The 23,777-nt window shown below is 27.0% G+C and overlaps 3 protein-coding genes across 7 annotated transcripts; 1 reads left to right on the top strand and 2 right to left on the bottom strand.

Moving 5' to 3' along the window:
- Nucleotides 1-1,944: 1,944 nt before the first annotated feature.
- Nucleotides 1,945-2,636, bottom strand: LOC112683946 (cytochrome b-c1 complex subunit 6, mitochondrial-like). Its single transcript, XM_025555204.1, has 3 exons — nucleotides 2,476-2,636; nucleotides 2,264-2,366; nucleotides 1,945-2,197 (listed from the first exon to the last, which is right to left on the bottom strand). Exons 2-3 carry the CDS (start codon nucleotides 2,363-2,365, stop codon nucleotides 2,024-2,026), a joined length of 276 nt encoding a protein of 91 aa, XP_025410989.1. The 5' UTR covers nucleotide 2,366; nucleotides 2,476-2,636; the 3' UTR covers nucleotides 1,945-2,023.
- Nucleotides 2,637-2,773: 137 nt separating this feature from the next.
- On the top strand, nucleotides 2,774-6,835 carry LOC112683945 (synaptic vesicle 2-related protein). Of its 5 annotated transcripts, none has more exons than XM_025555200.1 (12): nucleotides 2,774-3,096; nucleotides 3,175-3,359; nucleotides 3,527-3,598; nucleotides 3,727-3,851; nucleotides 3,932-3,995; nucleotides 5,422-5,559; nucleotides 5,658-5,869; nucleotides 5,939-6,138; nucleotides 6,207-6,318; nucleotides 6,382-6,466; nucleotides 6,524-6,613; nucleotides 6,679-6,835. In XM_025555200.1, exons 1-12 carry the CDS (start codon nucleotides 2,973-2,975, stop codon nucleotides 6,808-6,810), a joined length of 1,539 nt encoding a protein of 512 aa, XP_025410985.1. In that variant the 5' UTR covers nucleotides 2,774-2,972; the 3' UTR covers nucleotides 6,811-6,835. The 5 variants fall into 5 exon arrangements, with proteins under 5 accessions (XP_025410985.1, XP_025410986.1, XP_025410984.1 ...); XM_025555201.1 differs by having other exon boundaries at nucleotides 2,775-3,096; nucleotides 5,422-5,547; nucleotides 6,379-6,466; XM_025555199.1 differs by having other exon boundaries at nucleotides 2,775-3,096; nucleotides 6,379-6,466.
- Nucleotides 6,836-7,410: 575 nt separating this feature from the next.
- Nucleotides 7,411-21,394, bottom strand: LOC112683870 (transmembrane protein 131). Its single transcript, XM_025555059.1, has 26 exons — nucleotides 21,169-21,394; nucleotides 20,252-20,322; nucleotides 20,145-20,179; nucleotides 19,440-19,535; nucleotides 16,605-16,716; nucleotides 16,400-16,522; nucleotides 16,165-16,328; nucleotides 15,908-16,085; nucleotides 15,717-15,822; nucleotides 15,362-15,630; nucleotides 15,100-15,273; nucleotides 14,790-15,029; nucleotides 14,489-14,683; nucleotides 14,209-14,428; nucleotides 13,987-14,133; nucleotides 11,663-11,912; nucleotides 11,380-11,592; nucleotides 11,165-11,307; nucleotides 10,945-11,111; nucleotides 10,458-10,870; nucleotides 10,234-10,396; nucleotides 10,022-10,167; nucleotides 8,608-9,764; nucleotides 8,050-8,157; nucleotides 7,783-7,960; nucleotides 7,411-7,693 (listed from the first exon to the last, which is right to left on the bottom strand). The coding sequence occupies exons 1-25, from the start codon at nucleotides 21,296-21,298 to the stop codon at nucleotides 7,791-7,793; spliced, it is 5,190 nt and encodes a 1,729-aa protein (XP_025410844.1). The 5' UTR covers nucleotides 21,299-21,394; the 3' UTR covers nucleotides 7,411-7,693; nucleotides 7,783-7,790.
- Nucleotides 21,395-23,777: the final 2,383 nt, after the last annotated feature.

Raw genomic sequence — 23,777 nt, 5'->3', positions numbered from 1 at the left:
GCCAGTAGTTCGGAAACGTTCTATTAATTTACCTTATAACAAATAATTAAAAGTAATTTTTCGACCTACAAATTAATAAATAATTCAATTTAGATATTCTTATCAATTACAATATTATTTGGTGTATGTCTCTCGGAATACAACTCATCAAATATTCTGGAAGTGACTCTTAGGCTTTTAATATTTTCAAAATAAATAAATACCATTTCTACGTAATCGAATATTCTAAATTTCATTTTAATACTTATTTAATGAAAAAATTCAAATGAAATTAAAACTAATATTAAATTAAGTTGTTTAAACAAATCTGCGCACCTACATTATGCATAAATAGAATTTTAAAATTATGATATCTAGGTAAATAGAAATGACACCATAGTGACTTCAACAGAGTATAATTAATATTGTTATCAGTATCATTATTTATATAAGTAATTTTAAATATTTTAATGCCAATTATAATTTAAATATCACACATTTAAACGTTTTCTCAGATAAGGCAAAGTTTAATTTAGACTGAAATGAAGTTAAAATATAATTAATACAATTACTGAAAAAACCAATAACCGTATGATTTTACAATTTTACAAAAGGCTATTTTCGAAATTTTTTGGTGGTTTTGAATTTTGGATTTTTTTTTATCATGGTAAAATATGGGCTATAAGTTACATATTATGTTAAAAAAATGGAACTTCAATATTTGCATTATATTAGGAGTAATAACTACTGACTTACCAATTAATTTATATACTGTAGAACAAATATAGAGCTGCTATTTTTACGTTTTAATAATATATTATGTTTATAATACTTAAGAAGTTATACTATAGTGTTATTTTATTTTTACCAATACAGTGTTATGTATATATATATATATATATATTTTTTTATGATTTAATAGCTATTAAGAATTATTTTAATTTTATGTCCAATAATTTATGTTAAAAACATAAACTAAGTTGTTAAGTAATACTTTGATATTTAGTTTATTCAATAAAGGGTTGTTTTTGTATTCATTTATATCAAAATATGTATTTATAAATAACATTTGTGTCAATAATATTTATATAATTACATATCATATAAAGTGTGACATTATGTTTTCAAGAAAATCGTCATAACTCAAAAGAGGGATGAAAACGGAATAATTTTGAAGTGAATTCTTAATGTTATTAAAATAAACTTTATATAGTTACAATGCAAAATAAACAGTTAAATTGATTCCAAAAAAAAAAAAAAATGTATTTAAACAATCCAAGCTCGTGATGTTTTATACAAGAAAAAAGAATTCTTTAAACTGCTGTACTGGAAAACCTACTTTTTTGAGTTGTCACTATTCTTGTGTACCGACAATATGTATGAACCAGATAGACACTATAGACACTAAATATATTAATTCGTTCGTCCATTGATTTAAAATTGATCCAAAATCAGCCACGAAACTTTTCGAATAAGTAAAGTTTAGATAGATTTGTATACTCATTTTAAATATGATTAAATATAAAAAATATATGTATTCAATTAATAAATATTAACTATTTACTTTAATACAATTAACACAAATGTTTTTTCGTAAAAATTGTAATACCTATATTAGAATTTTAAAGAAAAAAGTTTTTTTACATTAATTTGATCCACCCTAATGTACATATATATATATATATATATATGTATATACAAGCAAAAAGAGATGCGATCACTGGATAGTTTCTTTACTCACCTTTTTTTTTTTTCATTTACAGATTACTACTAATACAAATTCTTAAAGCCTTAGACATAGATTTTATACTTCAAAAAAATAAAAATTGGAAATAGCTAAAAATTTGCTTCACTCAATTTATTAAACCATTATTTTAAAGTAAATTTACATATTTCATTATAAATCAGTAAGAAACACAACTATTTTTTAATTAATTAAATTTATTGCAAAGTTTAAACAATAAATAATAGAATTAATAGTTTACTGAAAGGTAAACCACATGAAAGTACCTAAACTAAATGGCTGTTAAACTGCATACATATTTCATTTGAGATGGTCAAATAAATCTTTTGCAATACATTTATCAACGACCTCTAGGAAATCCCATAATTCTTCGACACAAGTTTCAGCCGTAGATTTCTTAGAACGGACACGTTTATTACATTCTTCAAGCTTGGCAAATCGTACTTGCGCTTCTTTTTCCTGTTCACATTTTTCCTAGTTTTTAAAACATAAAAATAAGTATCAACATGTGACCAACTATACATTTTATATCAAACATACTCTCAAAACCCTTTGGGGGTCAACTAGTTCATCTTCAGCCCTAACAACAATAAAAGGCGCCTGCACAAGCTTGCTAAACGTTTCTTTTACACTGCTAAACATTCTGTAACAAATTTCACTGTTTTAATTAATTGCTGTTCTTTTCAATGACCTTTAGGCCCTGACGGTAACGTCCAAAATAAATTTAAAAACAGGTCATAAACGCTACTCACTTTAAGTTAATTATGGCTAATTCGTAGTGGAAAAACACTAATTTACAAGTACACTTCGTACGGTCAACAATTAGATTGAAAAGTGTTTTTGACTCTTTAACTAAAAAAGAAATTCTGTAATCAATTCACTAAACAGCTGCTTTATCAAACTGACCGCCGCCATCGCCAAAATTGCTCTTGAGTTACTCTATGAATTGACTTATATAATTGATATCAATGATTATAACACACGCATGGCATAGATGACTGTTCATGGATACATAAATATTAGTATAGTGATAAGAAAAGAACCGCTATGTTCTTATCAATTAATAAACACCGTCATCAAATTAAAATATTAAATTATTCTATTGCAATTATAGAATTTTCGAACGATCAAATTCGCTGTTTATTCTAGAAACATTTTTTCGATTACAGGCAGATTTTATAAAAATTCCCATCGGGTGGCTACATGATGTGACTTAATCCATTTCTATTTGTTGACGAAAACTTGTAACATGGAGTCCTCTTCAGGTTACCAAAACTTAACCGAGACCGTTGACCGTAAAATTAGCAATACTTTTACGGCCAAGAGACAGGCGCAAGACTTTGAAATGAGTAATGTCACTGTTGTCCCTGATGGTAAGCTCATAGCATTATTAAAATATTTGTGATCAACTTGATATTTTGGAGTATTCATCGATTTATTGTTTCCTAAAGAAACTTATACTGTAGCTCAAGCAGTAGATGCATTTGGATTTGGAAAATTTCAAGTGAAACTGTCATTATTCACTGGACTTTGTTGGATGGCCGATAGCATGGAAACAACTATTTTAAGCATTTTGTCACCTACTTTACATTATGAATGGCAGATTACACTCTTTCAGGAAGCACTAGTGACCACTGTTAGTACTTCATTAATGAATTTATATTCTTTTTAATAATTGAATTGCTGCATTAATAATTACAATAAACATTGTATTTTTCAAGCTATAGTCTTTATTTTAACTATTTCTTAATAATTATAATTAAAGTAAAATTATTATTTATTTATTATTTAAATTATTTTTAGATTGTTTTTCTGGGTATGATGTTAAGTTTACCATTTTGGGGATCATTCAGTGACAAGTTTGGTAGAAAACCAGTATGTTAATTTATTTATTTTTATTGAGTAATCAAAGAGTAAACAAATTGTGGAATGATTTTTCTATGTATAAACTTGAGTGAAAATTAATCAAATAAATAAAAATAATAATATTTTAAAATTTTCAGGCTTTAACACTATGTTCTGTGCTATTGTTTTATTTTGGTATCCTGAGTTCAATGTCCCCAAATTACACATGGTTATTAATTTTACGAGGACTAGTTGGATTTGCTATTGGTTGTTCTCCACAATCGTATGTTAAATACATTTATCAAGCTTAATTTTTCAATTAGTAATCTTTTGATTGTTTATGCTGTATTGTGTATTTGTTAGTGTTACATTGTACGCAGAATTTTTGCCTTGTAAACAACGAGCCAAATGTGTAGTGTTACTTGATGTAAGTTTAGTTATTAGTATTGTAATTATTGTAGTAAATTTTAAAGATTTTTAGTAATTACATATTATTACATGCAAGTTGAGGTGAAACAAAATAGATTTTGATGTTATATGTGACTTAGTTAATAAAGATAGTCAGTGGTTAAAGTGAGAAAAATGTTGTGGGGGAACTATATTCATCAAAAATTGAGAAGCGTTCCCCTATCTAATTCTAAATCTTACAAACCTTTTTTAGGAAACCCAAGAGATCTAAGCCTCTTCTGTTACACATATATGTTTATAAAACTTTATTTTCATAGGGTGTAAAAACAAATTTCCCCCAAAGAAAAATAATTCTATACATATGCCTGCTCAAAAAATAAATTGAAATACATAGTAGGTAATGTTAAAAAAACTTAACTTAAACTTAACAAAACTAAAAAGAAACAATAACTAACCTTGCTAGTTGTTGGTCAACGTAGACAGTAACAAATACGTACATTGCACATAAGGTGTGTACTATCTATAAGATAGTGTCTATCCTCTATCACAAATTAATATTTATACTATTTATAGTTATTCTATTCTGTTTAAATGTATTCTAAATAATAGTCTATTTCACTATCACTTTCATTTTAGAGCTATGGGTAATAACCGCTCGGGATCATCTCTAATTAGACACAGCATCAATTAAATAAATCCATGGTTAATTTTTGCTTATCGTTGTACCAACATATTATTTCTTCGAAATTTTTTCCACTTGTTCAAATTAATGAAGAAAATAAATTTCATATAATATTGTAATATTATAATAAGTATTGTATATTCCATATTGTATTTTAGTGTCCAATGCCATTAAGCGTCCACCCGGACTTTTGGCGACTTAAATTAAAGAGGACGCATAATCTTACCTTAAATAAGAAGGGTGACTCCGTCTCCTCCCATTTTAACCACTGAAGATAGTGTCTTACCTATATTTTCAATATATTTGGTTTATATACATAGTAGTATAATGTAACAAAACTTCAATTGATTTACAAACTATTGAGTTTTAAAAGTAAAATTGTTTTCTGAGAATTTTAGCCTTATATAAGGTATCATCTTACTTTACAATTGTATTTAAAAATGTTATTAATTTCAATGAATGCAAAACAATCTTTTGTTCCAGAAGTAATAAGATTAATTAGTGGTTTGTTCTTAAATTAATATTATACACCACTATTCAATTTCTAAGTTCTTACATCATGTAATTTATTTTACTATACTATCTGTCAGATAAGACAAAAAAAGAAAATGTAATCATATTCTTTCATTATCTTTTAGTGCATTTATTTTAAAATAAAATAATTTATTCACAGTATAGTTATAAAAATCTATCTTATATCACCTCAATAATCCTATATATGATTGAATAATTAATGATGCTTTTTTTGTCAATTTTTATTTAGTGTTTTTGGGCACTTGGAGCATGCTTCGAAGTTCTCTTAGCCCTTATAGTGATGCCTACATTAGGTTGGAAATGGCTTTTAGTATTATCCACAGCACCATTGCTTGGTTTCGCATGTGTTTGCCCGGTAATAAAACACGTAAACGCTTTTTGCACATTTCTATTTATAATTTTATTCATAAATAATTTCAATGTTGTTATTTATTATTAAATAAATATGTGTGTTCTTAATTTTAGTGGTTGCCTGAATCAGCTAGGTATTTGGTGGCCAGTGGCCAAACTGACAAAGCTATTGACACATTAAAAAAAGTTGCTCATGACAATGGGAAACCAATGCTCTTGGGCAGATTAGTTGTCGATGACATAGTTCTAGAAGAAAAAAATGGTCGTTTCACTGATCTTCTGTTGCCACAACTTAGAGTTACTTCAATTTTACTCTGGTTCATTTGGTAATTTATAGTTAATTTGTACTGTAAACAATTGATCTATATAATGTAAATTTGGTATTATTTATTTAGGTTAGTATGTGCATTTTGCTATTATGGCATTGTGTTAATGTCCACTGGATTATTTGAAAGTGGCAACAATAATAGAATCTGTTCAGCAAATCTTGATGGTGATATTTTTAAAACTGTGCAAACTTGTACAGCTGAATCTCATTACTTGACAACTCATGATTATATTGATCTATTATGGACAACACTCGCAGAATTTCCAGGTAATAGCAATCATTGTCAATATTTTAAGTGTGTCAACTATCATTAAACAAAATATGTATATTATCAGGCATATTTGCTACCATTTATGTAATTGATAGATTTGGTCGAAAAATAACATTGGTTTTTCAATTTACAATGTTTGCCATAAACTTAATCTTCTTATTTCAATTTGCAAAAAAGTAAGATGTTAAACATACATTTATAACATATTAGTGATCCTTATGTTTTCTTTAATTTAGTAGTCGTGTGTTGTTGACAATAACATTATTTTTTGCAAGAGGTATAATTGCTGGAGTGTTCCAAGCTGTGTATGTTTACACACCAGAGGTAATTTTTCTATTTTATATGAAGTAAATATTTTACTTTATAAAACCAATGTTATAGATTTATCCAACTCCATTAAGAACAATTGGAGTTGGTACATGCAGTGCTATGGCTCGGTTAGGTGCTATGGTTACTCCATATATTGCACAGGTAAATATTTTTTATTACATAAATTACTTATAAAATTAAAAAATAATTTAATCATTTATTTTTAGGTATTGCTCAAATCATCATTTACTACTTCAATAATAATATATATTACAGCAGCACTTCTTGCTGCCATAGCAAGTTCATTATTGCCAATTAATAATGAAAGAAATGTAAAAGAATATACAGAAAAAGATTAGGAAGAAAATTTAATAATAATGAAATTTAATTAATTATTTATTAATAAGTTTATGTATTATTTTATTTGTATAAGTTTATTTTATCATATCTAATTTTATTTTCATTAAAGATTTTAATAAATTCAAATAAACTATTGATGTGGTACCAGCAAACATTATTAATAATACATATATTGATGTATGTTCATGAATGGGTAAACATGTCCTATGAGTACATAAAATAAAAACTTATATAAATGTAAATACCAAATCATTAAAATTTAAAATTTTAATTTTCAAAAAATATAAATTCAGATATTAAGTTAAAATATGAGTTGAAAAAAAACTTTTATTTGTAAAAGGAAAGAATAAGCTACAACCATTAAATTAAATTAAAATTAGACTGTATTATATTATATTCATATTATCAGTAATTAAAAAATATATTTATAAAACTATAACTAGTTTTAATCATTTATTTTTGAAAATGGTTGTAATGTTTTTTTTTTTTACTTTTTCTCTATTTTAAGACCGTAAAACCTTTAGATTTTTATTCGATTGCCAAAGAATTTATTAAAATATAGATTGATCATAGGAGTAAAATATATAAAATAAGCATAATTTGTATTTTCAAATTTTTTCACATCTTTATTACTGAATTAATACAGATATTAAAGAAAGAAAAAATGAACAAGGTAGAAACAAAATATCAAGAAATCTAAAAAAAATCGTGCTCAATTAGACTCACAAAATGTCCACAAAAACAAAATGTGTCTACTATCAAACAAATTCATTATTGCCTATAAAACACAAAATAAACTTACAATTGTCCTCAAGAAAGTCTAAATTTCAGAACTTCAAAAAGACTTGCATAACTACATGGGCAGTGGTCTTCAGTACGTATCTAGAAAAAAATGAATTATAGGCAATTAATATTGTTTATAATTTAAGCATTTAAAAGGTATTTAAAATGTATTTTTAATTATTCATTACTCAAAAATTTATTTTTGTGGACTAGAATTTTTAGTAGATTGCTCATAAACAGGTCCCCACACATACGATGTCCACAAATTATATCCTGGATCATTTGTAGAAAATGTCATAATATCTGTGCGACTCTCACTGTTCGATGTTGTTGCTGCCATAGTATCAATTATTGAAATACTAGATTCTATAAAAATATATAATGAGTTAAGCTTTGAATTGATTCAATATTAATTTCAATAATTGGTTTAGATAAATTCTTCAACCAAAACAAACCTGATTCTTTTTTAATAGCCTCTACTAAAACCGAATCAGATTCACATTTCGTTAGTTTTTCTTCATTTTTGCGATCTCTTCCTGAACCCACAGGGCCTAAAATAAAAACTAAAAATACCAATAATATAAATAAAAAAGTAAAGAAAAGGGTAAAACCCAAAACATATAATTCATAAAACTAATTAATATTTAACAATAAATAATTATATAAACAAATAGTTTATGTATAAACTATTAATTTGCATATTTAATTACAAGTATTAACAATTTACTATTTTTTGTTTTATTTTATGAATAATAAAAAATAAAAAAAATAAGGCTGATTTAGAAAATGAAAGAAACTTTAATAAATTATAGTATATAAATCTATTATATTTTTTGTAAAAAAAAAATTTATTTAGAGGACAAGGGTGACAAGGGTCCTTTAAATCTAGGATAAAAAATAAGGATAAATAAGAAGAATTATAAACAAATTGTATTCATATAGGACAATTAAGTTATTATATATATACATATTTTATATTTTAATTTGAATATTGTTATAAAATAAAATATTACCATGTTTATTGGTTACAGTTGGCGATAGATTCACTTGTTTTTCATCAGAGCCCCTTTTTAATACAGTTATTTTTTTCTCGATATCAGGTTGTTGATATGTCTGAGGAATTTTATTCAATGATGGAGTTTCCTTTTTTTCTTTTTCTACGTTAGCCAAAACTATTTCATAAGTATTTTGTTTTGTTATTTCTGGTGAATTACATCTTTCCACAGTTTGAGCCTTTGGTTTTATTACATCTGATGAATCCTCTACAATGTGAACCTTAGATTTTAATGGTTCTGATGAATGACTTTGTTCCAAAGATTGTAGATTTTTTGATTTCACTGCTTCAGGTGAATTACATACGTCTACAGTTTGAACTTTTACTTTGATGACTTCCGATGAATTAAATCTTTCAACAGTTTGAATTTTTGATTTTGTTGTTTCTGACAAATTGAATCTTTCTACAGTTTGAACTTTTGGTTTAAATACTGTGGGAGGTGCTACTGGTGCGAATACTAGTGATATTATTGATGAAGTAGGTGGCTGTAATGATGATTTTCTTTCAGTTTTATTTTTCTTTTTCATACATTTGTACTCCACCAATAGCCCATCATCATCACTAATTGATTTTTTTGAAATCACGGGCCGTGTTGTAGAATCTTTTTCAATTTTGTTCTGTGCAGTTTGTACTGTTTTTGATTTAGAAACATTAATCTTTTCATTTAAACGTTCTGGTTGTACTACTGTCACATTTGATTGTTTGGGAAGAACAATTTGATAAGGTGCAACAGAAGCTATAGGTTTCTTTACAACTTCAGGCAAGGAGTTTAAAACTGTTATTGGTGAATCTGTAATATTAATTTGCTTTATAACTGGAAGACTGATTGAAATTTTTTTATTGCTTTTGACAGTTTTTACAATTTTAGGATCTGGTTTACTTTCTACTGGCACCTTTTGTTCTTGATTTGAATTAATTTTTTCTGTTGCTGGAAGTTCTTCATAATATTTAGCAGCATTTAAAGCCTTCTTATGTTTTCTCCAACTATCCACTGGTTTTAGGCCAAACTGTTTTTTTAATAATTTTTCAGCACGTCTTCGATTTTCAGTTTCAAATTTCCCTTCGTCCAATTTCGAATTTTTGTTCAACAAAGGATCTATTATCTGTGCTGGAGATCTTTAAAAATCATCAACAATTCAAAAAAATTTAATTATTTTACAATGTTTGGTTAATCAAATTTAATATTTTTTTTTTTTTTGTAAATTTAACATTAAAGAAAATTTTATATTACTATTAATTATTGCTGTTTTGATACAATTTAATTTTGCTATATACTAATTATTTTTTATATTACTTTAATTGATTATAGTTCTTTGAATATCTTTAAGCTTATACTTATGAAAATTTACAGATAATCAAATTTAGAATTTTACCTGTTTCTCGCAACTTGCCATGAAGAAATATTATACTTTTGACTTGAATCTGTTTCTTGCACTGTTTGACTTAAATACCGTCTCTTTGTTTTTTCTTTGGGATGATTGTCAAGTATATGAGATCTGCTTCGATCTTTTTCAAGTTTCTAAAAGTGTAAGGTCATTAATTTAGATATTTTTAAATTTAAAAAATTTAGCAAGAAAAATTTTACTTGTTCTGGTTCTGGATCTGTATTCCGTAGCATAAAACTCCAAATAGGTGTAGAATCTGAAGGCTTGACATAACTGTTTTCACTTTGTGTTATCCCTAAAGATGTTGGATCTGATATTACTTCATTACGTTTTTCTTCAATGCTTTCTTTGTGCTTAGAACTCCTGTTAGTTTTTAAATAAAATATTTTTTAATATTAATATTATAAGAAGTTTCATAACATACTTAAACTCTGTTTTTTTATTATTTGCCGATTGTGCTAAAACAGACTGAAACGATCGTTTTCCATGAGCTCCAACACAAGGAGGACCAAGATTTTTGGATAAAAAATCTTTGTCAATAGTGTGCACAGCAGCTATTGAAACAAGCCAAGCCACTACCATTAGAATGCCAGCTGCTACGAGTATAACTTGACCAATTGAAGATTCCCACTCTGGTCTAACCCAACTATCACCACGACGAAACTCTTGCCATGTGTATTTTTCTTTACATAATTCCCATTCAGGTGGTACAATACCCCACAATTGGTAGATAAATATACGATTAGTAGTCTCTGATCCAATTGTTTCTTCAGTATTTATTTCTAGTTGACGAATTACTGACTTTAATGTGAAATCAGCAGTAAATTCTACAGACACCTGAAAAATAAAATGATTACATTAGTTTTGTAAGATACACATCTTTGGAAATATAAGTCATTCTGAAAACATACTTCTCTAGATTGATTAGGTAAAAGAGAAAATTTTCTACAATCCAAAATTCTAAAGCCAAAGCCACTGCACAGTACACTATTTATTGTCATGGAAATAATCCTTACTGTATGTTTGCCAGGATTCTTTATTAAAAATATTCTGGTCTCCGATGGTAAAGATGTTTTATCTATAAATAAATCAATATTTTATACAAAATATTAAAAATTAAAAAATACATACTTTTACTACAAATGACATCAATCATAGGACTTGATTCTAGATCAAAAATTAATGGAGGTAGTTTTCTTTTGGACCCAAATGATAATACTGGATAAGCTCCCATTCCTTTTAGTAAAATACTTTCTAAAATGGATACATCGTTTCTAGAAAAATAACTTCCCTGGTTAGAATATTTAATTCAATTTTTAAAATTAATTTTACCTAGTACAACATACCTAATAAAAAGTATAGATGTACTAACTCCAGGTTTTTTTGGCTGAAATCTTACTAACACTTCAAGTTGTTTTTGAGGAGGTAAAACAAATATCATTGTTTTCTTATGTGGAACATACACAGAGTTTTTAACATTTAATACTTTCCTTCGATAAGGACTAGTATTATTCAATACTAATTCCCAATCATCTCGTGATATCAGCAAAGAATTAACCCTAAATAAATTTCAGACATTTTACTAGACATATCATATAATTACATTAATTAATATTTGCTCATAGTCACTCGTGTTCAAATAAGTCTATGAATTCTGTGATATTGCACCAGTATGGATGTGGATACATAGCCAAATGCAAAGTAATATTTTGTGTATGAAATGTATTTTTCACTAAAATTTTTTGATAGTATGGTTGGCCTTTCACTTCCATGGTAGGTAGCTCAAATGTAGTCTGTTGTCTGTTTTCGCCAGGTTCTTGTATGAATTTTGGCCATTTCAAATGAAGATGCACACTAAACTGACATGTTTCAGCCCCACCTGAATAAAATTATTAACAATTATTAGAATATTGATAAAAAATATTAAAGAAAATCTTCATATTATGTATACTTTATAGAAGAAAAATGTTTTAAATAAAACATAAACCCAAATATATTACAAATAGAACCAATAAAACTAGGTATTGTTGGGAATTGATTTTGCCATCATATATATAATATTTGTTAATTACCTACATATTATAATATATATATATATATATAATATAGTATAACATGCTACATAATAATTAGCAAACAAATTCTGTCTTCTAATATTATCAGGCTACAGTAAAACAATAGTGATTTTTTTTTTAACATAAAAAAAATAAGATTTTTGAAATACATTGAATAGTTATTGGAATAATCACCGAAATATAACTAAATTAAATTTAAACAAATTTAAACTTAGAGAAAATATCATGAAATCATTATCACTAAGATATTTGTTTAAAAACTACTATAAAAATGCAAATATTATATCTATTTTTACAATATATATAATTGTACAATGGGATTAATACAAGACAGTGGCGTACGCAGAATTTTTGGGGGGCTTAAAAATAAATAATTACTCAGTTGTAACAGGCGCATTGGTTTAAAAAATAAAATAGTTGTTTTTTTTATTTCTTATTTAAATTAAGCATTAAATAAACAAAAATATGTGAAAAAAAAATAAAAATAATAAGCAATAAAATAAATTTTTATTTAGTCCAGTCTAATAATTGTAGACGCTTAGGTGATGTTTTTGAAAATTGTTGTAGAACTTCCAATTTGGTCAGATTTTCTTTTTTAATTGATATTTACTAAAGCTAATCCTCCGTCAAGGTTGACATGAGGTTTAGGCATTAACATAAGTTCTTGAAAAAAAATTTAACCTCACTTCTATCGATATTTAAAAAAAAATTAACACAATATATTACCTTATGTCATTACGTTCAAATTTATAAATATATTCTTTATACCGTAATTTCGTATATAAACTCTATTTTTATGAAATATTTTTAAATTTGTAATCATTGTAGGTATAATGTATAAGTATGATAGATGTCAATAGTTTAAATATTATGTTTGAAATCCAATAATTGTATGTACTTCTCTTTTTAAAATTAGTATGATTATTGATATAAGTGATATAATAATTATAACATATAACCAGAGGCCAGTATTATATTCTTTTGAATATTTTTTTTTGATTCTATACAGTTGAACAGGGGTTCGAAATCTTTACAAATTATGAAACATGTAAATAATAATAGTTTTTTTTTTTTTTGCATATTTGAGAATATTTCAAGATAAAAGAATATTTCGTTTTATATAAAATATTAGAGACTAAAATGATTCATTTTATAGATTTTTAATATTTTGTGTTGCAGTTGTGTAAGTATAATAAATTATGTATTTGATAATAGTGATATTAAATTATGAAAAATGTACCAAAAGTTTTGAATAAAAATAATGAAGTACAAATTATAGTTAATTTTTTAATGACTATAATAACCAATTTGCAGAATGCTCTTGTGACTTAAATTGACGTTGAATATTCTTTTGGTCATTTAGAAACATTTTAACAGATCATAACACACCAGAAAACATAACACAAAATATTGATGTCAACTGTTTTTAAAATGTTGTTAATTAAAAACATGACATTATTCTAATTTAATTAAATAAATAAAATGTCATCTAAATTAAAGTTTTTTTAAGCTGTATTATTTTTTATTATATACCTATTTATGTCAATTTTTTATCTTATGTACTTTATTCATTTGCATATAAAAGCATATTTTTAATTAATAAAATATAATAACATTAAAGTATATTATATTATGATTTTTAAAGAATATTGAAAAAATATTTTCAACTCTTTAAGAAAATTAAAACATCTTATTTTGACTATTTTAAGATAATATTATTCTGGAATTAATAAGAGGCCTTTACTTATAACCTTGGGCTTGTTTCTCATAAGGTTTTTCAGGGAGGCATAATATTTTTTATGAAATAAAATATTATTGAATACTATAAAACGGTATATAACCACTTTACAAATAAATTAAATTCAATAAAATACTTACCGGTCTCTAATGTAAACTGATGTCTTAGAGTACGGTTATCTTCTTCTGCATAATATTTTCCCATTCTACGATAAAACCATGAAAAATCCATATAGCTTGTTTCAGAAGAATTTGTTAAATGAAAACTTGATAACCACATTGCTCTCTCTAAATGCGTAATATATATGTATATATATCACAATTATATTTAAATAGATTTATATTTCAGAGTTTATCACAAACCGGCTTTACTAAACAGTCCTATCCATCCTGAAGAATTTTTGTAGTGAGCAGGAATCCATTCTATATGTCCAACTAAAGACACCATTTGTGGTTGTATGAGTGATGGTCTTGTGGGAACAAATCGAACATTCTCACTAACAAATTCACTTGTAACTGATGTTAATGCTAATGTTCTGTCTAACCATGACATAACATTTACTTCTGCTGTACATACTGCCCCCTAATAATAAATGTATTATTATAAATTTAGGTAAAAATAGCTTATTAACTTAATACTTACTGGATGACAATTTTCAAATGTTAATGGTTCAGCTATCACTTGTAAATTCTTGTCAAATACAGACACTTTTAAAGGTATACTATAATGCTGATGTTGAGTTTGAATCCATATTTTAACTGTTAAGTTTTGATCTGGGTTCGGTGTAGATACCAATAATTGGAATATAGCATAATGTTTAACTGGCAATGCTACAGGCTATAAAATTAAAATGTATACTCAAATAATGGGATAAAATTGAATAGATATTTTTATTAAGTTATCGAAAAAAACAAATAACAATTTTTGGTACAAAATAACTTACAGCTGGTATTTGATCATCACGGATCATTGGTCGAGACCAACTATCTGCACTATTTCGTCGCATTGATGAATTAAATTTACCAATTTCAACCAAATTTAGTGAAACATGTGGTGTATATGTTGTACCCCAATCCTTAATCATTATGGCAACAGGATTTTCATTTGCTACTACAATGTAAGTATGGCGAGGTGAACTTATTCTTATTGGCGGCAAAGTAATAATATTAGTAGCTGGCAAAACCTAATTATAAAATCAATATATACATATATAATACATAGTAAATATTATTTAATATACTCTAACTTATAACCTGTGAGAGTTGTCCATCATAAACCATCAATGGAATAGTAAAATCTGAAGCATTGGTTTTAAATTCCATATATGATATGATATCCATTTTAGAATTATTAGGGTTTACATATGCAACACGAAATAATGTTTTATTTTGACCCGGTCTTAAAATAACAGGGTTAAAATCTCTTATCTAAAAGGTGAAATTAAAAATTTAATTATAATTTTTAGGCTTTATATAAGCCTCAAAATAAAAATTGGTAAATTATGAACAAAATTACCTTAAAATACTGTGTGGCGTTTTTGGGAATTCCTATTTGAGAAATAGCTACTGGAGTAGATGAAAAATTATTAAGCAATGAAAAAGTTTTAATAATGCTTGTTGAACGAATTGCTTTTGACATCACAAAGTGCAATGATTGTTCTTCATACACTAAATCACCCTCTAGTGTTCTACCATGGTATGGTATGTTCAACTCGCTACCTTTATTACTTTTTACAGTTAATTGTCCATAGTGTGTTTCACCGTATGAATAACCAACATAATCCCCTATTAAAATAGAATATTTATCTTAAATACATAAAAAAACTATAAGATCATCAATAATGATTTTAAAAACAATTCACAGCCCTTACAGTGATAACTAATATGAGCAACTTGGCCTGCTGTACAAGACTGTGGAGGTACTTCTACTTCATGAGGAAAATCCACAGTCACAAAGTGAGAATCAGATGTTACATTCTAAAAAATAAATTTTCAAAAAAAAAAAAAATGAATGATGCTACAGCAAATTAAAAATATTTATGAATTATTTTAAAGATCATACCTGTACAATAATACTTGACTTTGCTGAATTACACAGGTTCAGTGCTTTAGAAGTGACTAAACCATTTCTACTAGCAACACCAAAGTCGATTATATGTTCTGAACTGTAAAGGCCTGGTTTTGAAACCATCACTATATTGATGGGCACATTTATGTACTCGTGGTTACTCAAAAATAATCTATTTGCAAAAGAATAAAAATCTTTAATTAAATTCAGAAAAAAAAAACAGACAATTTATATTAATAATTAATAATAACCCAATTTTAGTAGAATGATTTTTCTTCGATCGTTCTGAAAATGTGAATCGAATCAAAGGTTTTGTTTGATATGGCATAATGTCCCAAACATTTCTTTGGTCTTCCATTTGACCAGATGGTAAACTTAAATGAAACCCAGGTCCGCCACCAAACACTTTTACAACCTGAGATTAGATTAATATTAGTCAAAATAATAAAACTAAGGTACTTATTTAGATATTAAATGTAGACAAACTTGAAGAACATCTGAATATGGATTGAATATCGAGATTGCAGCTGAAAATGTAGCTCTTAATGGTAATACGAGATTATTTAAATAAGGAACCTTATAAAAGTCTAAACGATTTCTATGCTTCTCCTAAAAATATGAAATAAGCTGATAAGAAATCAATTAGTTATTTATAACAATAATTTTTGAATTTATGAATATTTTTCATTACAGGTGCAGTGTTAAGGAAGTCTTCAAAAATTGTAACATCTAAACGTTGACCAATAATTGAACTTTTATTATTTTGTGGATTCTTAGGTGCAAAATAATACATTTCATCCGGCCTACAAAAATAAATATTAAATACAAAAAATACATATATATATATTATTTTTGATTCAAAATTAAATTTAAGTATGTCAATAAATATTAATTATTATTATAAATTAATAAAATACTATGAAAGAAAATTACAACTAAAATAATAAATAATCCAAAATACTTTTTTATGTTAACACATACACCATCTTACATATTAGAGGGCCTTAATCTCTATCAAGGTACTAGTATTTAGTATGTTAATTATAAAAAACAAATTTGCCAACTTTTAATTTTGATTAGATTTTACAGTAGGTAATAAATTACAAAAATTAATTAATATATAAATAAATTAACAAATAATTTATAAATATACCTAAATAAATAAATTAAGCCTGGAGTATTATTATATTTTTAAAGTAAGACCAGTTTCAAATTAAAAATTTAATGTCAGGTTTATATTAAATAAAGTCAATAAAATTGTGAATTTTTTTTTTGAGTATTCTACACTCAGCATTTATTTATTTACATATTAATTTACAAGTATTAACTATTTAATAAATTTTAATTTTTTATTATTTTATTAATAAATTCTACCAGTCTAATATACAGAGTATAATTCTACACGTATTGTATATATTTGAATTGTTTTTTTGGATGCTTAATAAACTTTATTATACACTTATTAAGCTAATTAAACTAATTTTATGAAATTTAATTTCTCACATGCGCAACTTCTTTTTTAAATGGCAATTCTCCCATTTTTGGGATGATTAACTTAACTAACTTAAATTTTTTTTATGAATTTTAATAGCTAAACTAATTTCCATATTTAAAAGATATGGGTATTAAAATGTTTGATATTAGTTGAAATTGTTTTTTTTTATTTTTGGATAATCACAAATTGTATTTAATTCATGTACAATAATCTTCAAACATATCAATTTCATTTTTATTGTAGGATATTTTAAAATTACCAATAAATGATAGGTACAAATTTTTCATCTATTTCACTATTACAGTTATCAGAATAAGTGGAATTTAGATATGTTAAACTGACGGTCTTCATTTGAAATATAACAATATTACTGTTAGGTAATTACCAGTGTCATATTTGTTTTAGTGACATCACTGTGATTTTGCTTATAACCATTTTTTTTTTGTTTTTTTTTTTTTTTTATACATTTCATAAGTTCATAAATAAGATTAGTTTTTAGTATAAAAAATAATGAATAATTCAGAAAAAGTTAATATGATTTTTATTGAATGGAAATATGAAAAAAAAATTCAAGTCACACTGTTGAACGTTACCCAAGTATGTTTATTATTTTTCATTGTATGACTTTTGGATATTATGTTCTAATTAGTCAAATAAAACAAATGTTTTCGTTTTTCTAAATTCAAATAGACACCACTGTCATATAGTTATTTTAATAAATTAGAAAGAAATTTAAGAAATACAGGGTCTTTTTCTAATACATGAGTTAATGTCAACCAAAAAACTAGATGAACCAATGCATTAGGTGAAGATATTAAGCTTCAAGTGTAAGCTTGAGTAAGTGCAAATCCCAGAGTTAGTATGTGTCATTTTGACTAAGAAATAGGTATTTCTCATATTTTCGTTAATAAAATTTATAAAAAAAAAAACATAAAATGAATCCATAATAACTCAATTTAATTCAACATTTATGCCAAGGTGATGCTAAATATAAGTTTACGTTTATTTCTTAGTTAATTACTCAATTAGAAGACAATCCTTTTATTTTAAATTATATTCTGTAGGCAGATAAATTTTAATTTATCAACAATGGGATTATAAAAAAAACAAAATAATCGTTATGGGGACAATCAAAATTCCCATTAGGATATTGAAACAAATAACCAATCTGTCTGGGGAACAGATATTTGATACAGTTTGATTGGAGGTAAATTGTTAGTATCTTATTTATATAATGGTACATTAAATGGAAAACAATATTTAGAATTTCTAATGAATGAGTAACTGATCATGTTAGATGATATTTCTCTTACAACAAGAAACTATTTGATTTTGCAACAAAATAAAGCCCAAGCACATAATGCTATTGTTGCAAGAAATTATTTGAATGAACCTTTTTAAAAACGTTAGACAGAAACTTACGGGATAATACAATAGCCACCTCATTCTTTAGATTTCACTCTATTAGATTACTTTTTATGGGTAGTATCTAAAAACTATTGTCTATGCAGACCCATTTACTAGTTTTATGCATTTGATAGATAAAATAAATGCATTATGTATTATTATTATTATTATTTAATTTAGTAAAGAAAAAATGTATAATTTAGTATTATTATTATTATTCAACTTAGTGAAGAAAAAATTTCAAATGCAACAAATAGGGAATTCAATTATTAAATAGGTAGGCAGAAACATGTTTAAATTATAATGGAGAACAATTTAAACAATTCATAACTAGTTTTAATCTTAGGAAGTTGGTTTGGCTATTCAAATTCATAAAAAAATATGGGTTAAAATAATTACCCGAAACATGGGGTTGCCATTTAAAAAAAAATATTATGCGCATACGGTAAATTGAATGTCATAAAATTAGTTTAATTAGCTTAATAAGTATTTATTGAAGTTTGTTAGGCATTCAAAAAAAATAACTGAAATATATGTAATACATACAAAATTATACAGCGTTTCCAATTATTGATTACACACTGTATTTTAATTTATTAATTAATATTTTCAATAAGAACTTACCCAATGGCTGTGTCAGGTTGAAGTTCATCAAGTCCAGGTGGATGAGGACCAGTATTTATGTTTATTAGTATCATATCAGGGTCTTTGGCTTCATTTCTAGAAAATAGAATAACCATAAATATTTAATTGTTACAATTTACAACTAAATTTACAACTAAATCACATAGTGAAGTTAAAATGGTAAACTAAGTCCAATTATATACATAAGGGAAATATGTTTGATGGTTTAATATGCATGGACATTAACTGTTAAATTCTTTTTTTCATTTAACAATATAAACAAAACATGTATTACAATGTTTAGCTTGTATAAAATAACCGAAATTATTTTTATAACATATATAATAAATAATATTTATTTGTTAATAAATATTTTAAAGTTATTAAGTCACAAAAAAAAAAAAAAAACTATCATAATTAAAATATAAAACATGCAACAATTTATTAATATTTCCATTGGTAGTTAAACTTATCATTTATGAGTAGGTACTAAAAAATAATATAATACAAAAATATTTATAATCCTTAGATTAAAATTTTAATAAAATGTAATTAAGTTTTCAAGTACAAACACATACAAATATAGGTCAACCTGTTGCCTGATTTTAAATTAATATATATATATATACATATATATGGTTATTTATTGTTTTATTTTTATTATTAAATTTATGCATGCAAATTTATAAAAAAAAATGTACTTACTGAGTGGGATTCGATCGTTCATGAGATACTTGTTCCTAAAAAGTTTAAAATAATATTAAGAAATTTACACAAGTAAAATCCAAAATACTTAATTATAATTAACTTACTTTATTTGAATGCTGAGAAATATCTTCAACAACATAAGACCCATATGGAACATTTTGAGGTTGAATATAAACTGCAATGAAATTAAGTAATATACTAATTAGTTGTTTTTATTTTTTAAGTTATAAAAGTAAAGAATATTCAAGCAATGATAGTATTATGTAACATAGTATTTTTTCAATTAGTTAATTAGTTTTTATAAAGATTTTTAAAATCAGAAATTTTTTAATTCAATATATTGATTAGAATACTTTAAATTAATTACACTGCCCATTTTATTTATTTTTTTTTTCATAAAATATCTCTTGGGTTCATTTATATAATGCTAATATTTATTTTTTCATTATTTTAGATATAAAATCTAAACAAGTTATCAAATTATTAAATCTAATTTTTTACTAAATATTATATTTTAAAATAATAATGATAAATTATTCAAACATTTTAAATTTGAATTAATTAAATTATTTCTAATATGCTAATATAATTAAATAACACAATTATTTAATCATTTTAAAAATATAACTGTTGTTGAAATAATTAAATTTTAAAAAATAAAGAAAGAAAAACAAATTAATTTAAAACCTAATATTATAAATTGCTGTTGAATAATTTTAACCTACAACAACAGTAGCATTAAATATTTCAAAAATAAAACTATATGCATTAATAATCACCTGTAAAATGAACTGTCTTAGGTCATTGTTGCACTTGCACAAGTGATTGTGATTGGTACAAATTTAAAAAGAGAACAAAAATGAATTCAAAATTAAAAATTACAATTAGATTAAGGGTGAAAACAAAATAATCAACGGTATGTTGGGGTACATTAAACCCTATACTTTCAAATCGGAATAGTAGTCTTAAAATTAAATAGGCGGGCGTACACTATAACAATAATATAATTAATTAAATTTACCTGATTCGTGGTGGTAAGAAACCGAAGGCGACTGACTGGATACCAATGGCAGTTGCCCTGTAATACTTATATACACTAAAACAATAAGGATGACGCGAACAAAGGGCGTTAATAATAATACGGAGATCATGGTTTACGGTATTCAAGTAAAAACAAGATTCAAAACAATAATAATAATATTTATAAATAAAAACAATAAAAAAATAATAGGTAGATAATATAATAATAATAATAACAACGAATGTGACGATATAATAATTTATAATAATGATGATTATAACAAAATAAATCACAATTTTTCAAAGGCGGATAGCGCGAAAGAAGTTTAGTATAACTACACGACAACGACGACTTCGGCGACGTCGGCGGTGGCGGCACGCACACAAACACACTTGTCTCCTCTTTTGTGTAAATTATGGTGCGTTACATGTATATTATGTACCTACAGTGGTGGCGGCGACGGAGGTAACAGTGAAGTATTTCTGCGTGCGCTAGACACGCACGCACACCCGCGGAGGGTGATAAAAGAAGGGTAGCTGCGGTCGTGTGGGGGTGGTTGTGTGGTGGACAGCGTGTTATTTGTGTTTCCCCGTACACGAGAGATTGTACAATATGATTATTTAATTTTATTTATGCACTGAACACTGAGCGGGGTATAATTTTCAAGGGAGTAGTGGGCGCGCAAATGATAAGCGAGTTCGCCAAAGGTAGCGTGTTCCGTCGTTGCTATTCGCATTTGCCGCCGTTTATTTCCGCGTTTTCCCACTGCCCGTGCGGAATTGGTTTTCGCGTGCGTTGACCACCACCAGTCGTCACCAATAATCAACGGACGCGCAGAGCCACCGTTCGGTTATACGTGAGAAACTCCCCTGAAAGCACAGCGGTGGCGACGGTAGTAGCAACACACGGCGCACCACCAGGAGGACCAGCTGGATGTTTGCAGAATTATTGATCTGAACAAGGCGACGCGCGCGCGCTCGCGTGTGATGTCGTACGAAGTTGCGCGCGTCACGGTTGTTTCGGCCGCCGCCACCGCCACCACCACGGACGACTGTGAAACGCATATTGTACATGACAGAACAAGTCCGTTCAGTCAGCCGTCCCGCCAAGCATTGAGCAAAGAGTTGGCGTGCTCGTTCTGCTAGTAGAGCAATCATTGCCGCCCCCCCCCCTCCGTCGCCAGAAACCATGGTAACAGCGTCGTGCGGTGGTACCGTTTTCTGTTTTCGCGCTTTATGCTATGAAGTGTTCAAACGGTTTAATGAGTTTACATTAGGGGCGCATCCAGACTGAGATAACGGTAGGGGGGGGGCGATTTTTAACGGACACACATGATATAGATATTTATATAGATAAAATTAAAAATATTAATTTTGATGTAGGTTATTTATTTAAATAAAGTCTTTAAAAAAAAAAATGATCTACAGTTGAAGCCCGATTTACCGTGATTCGATTATCCGTGATCTCGATTAACCGTGCTCAGTCTTCCACAAATATCGTCGCTCGAAATTGTTCGTCTGAATAGTTTAATAAAGTCGGACGAACGTATTTTTATATTATGTATATATAATCGAAAAACGTAAACGAACTTTTCAACAATAAAAATATGTCACAGGTAGATATGAGTTATTTAATAATTAATAGTCTAATACAGTGGTTCCCAACCTTTTTTATTCCATTCCCCTGTTGGCGACTATATCCGGGTTTAAGTTTTGCGGGTGTATAGAACACCGTGAGAGACTGGTCAGGTAATAATGTCGATAAAACACTGAACCAAAACAATTTAATGAACTAAAAAGTGGACTGTATATTAAACATAAAATCACTAATAATTACAATGCTACGGCCCGTTGCCGGCAGAACGCAACATACCCTATTTTAATAAAACATTCGGCCCGATGCCAGTAGAAACGTAACAGTGCGCGAAATGACAATGTTCGGCCCGATGCCGATAAAAACGCGACAGTACGCGATATAAAAATATAAAAAAGTGATCCCGGTGATCACTACTGATGAATTGTAAAGTTTACAACTAACTGATTGTGTAACTGACAATCTGTGTAGATTCCGGGGCATGTCGGCCTTTTATATCTGTAGCGCACAGTAGCTTGAAAATTCTAGAAATTACGAGGCTGCGCCGCCCGCAAACCGGTTTTTTCCCAGAAACACGTGCCGCCATGCGCCCGGTCGTAGACCAGCGGTGCCCGCGAACTACCCCGAAAATATTCTAGACAAAACTATTTCGAACATCCTACCGCCTTTGAAAGACATGCTCTTTCAAAACAAAAACTTATTTACAAAAACAAAAAAAAAATATAACAAATTACAAATCCCTTAAAAATATACAAGTATACAAACAGAATATACATAAAATTATAACACTTCGGAAAATTTAAACATTATTCAAATTATTTACAATCAAATTAATAATAAATAAAGCTATACAATATAAATATGTTGAAATCCTTTCTTCGAGTTAACGGTAGTTTTACCAATTTAACTACGGGTCTTTTCATGACTCCATCTGCAGTCTTCACCGTTGCGACACGAACTACTTGATCTGCTCCAGGATGTACATCGATGACATGTCCCATCTGCCATGACATCAG

This window comes from Sipha flava, unplaced genomic scaffold, assembly GCF_003268045.1.
Source record: "Sipha flava isolate LNK unplaced genomic scaffold, YSA_version1 237_pilon_pilon, whole genome shotgun sequence".
NCBI classification, from domain to species: domain Eukaryota; kingdom Metazoa; phylum Arthropoda; class Insecta; order Hemiptera; family Aphididae; genus Sipha; species Sipha flava.
Note: the sequence above shows the minus strand (reverse complement) of the source record. Positions and strands in the feature narration are given on the sequence as shown.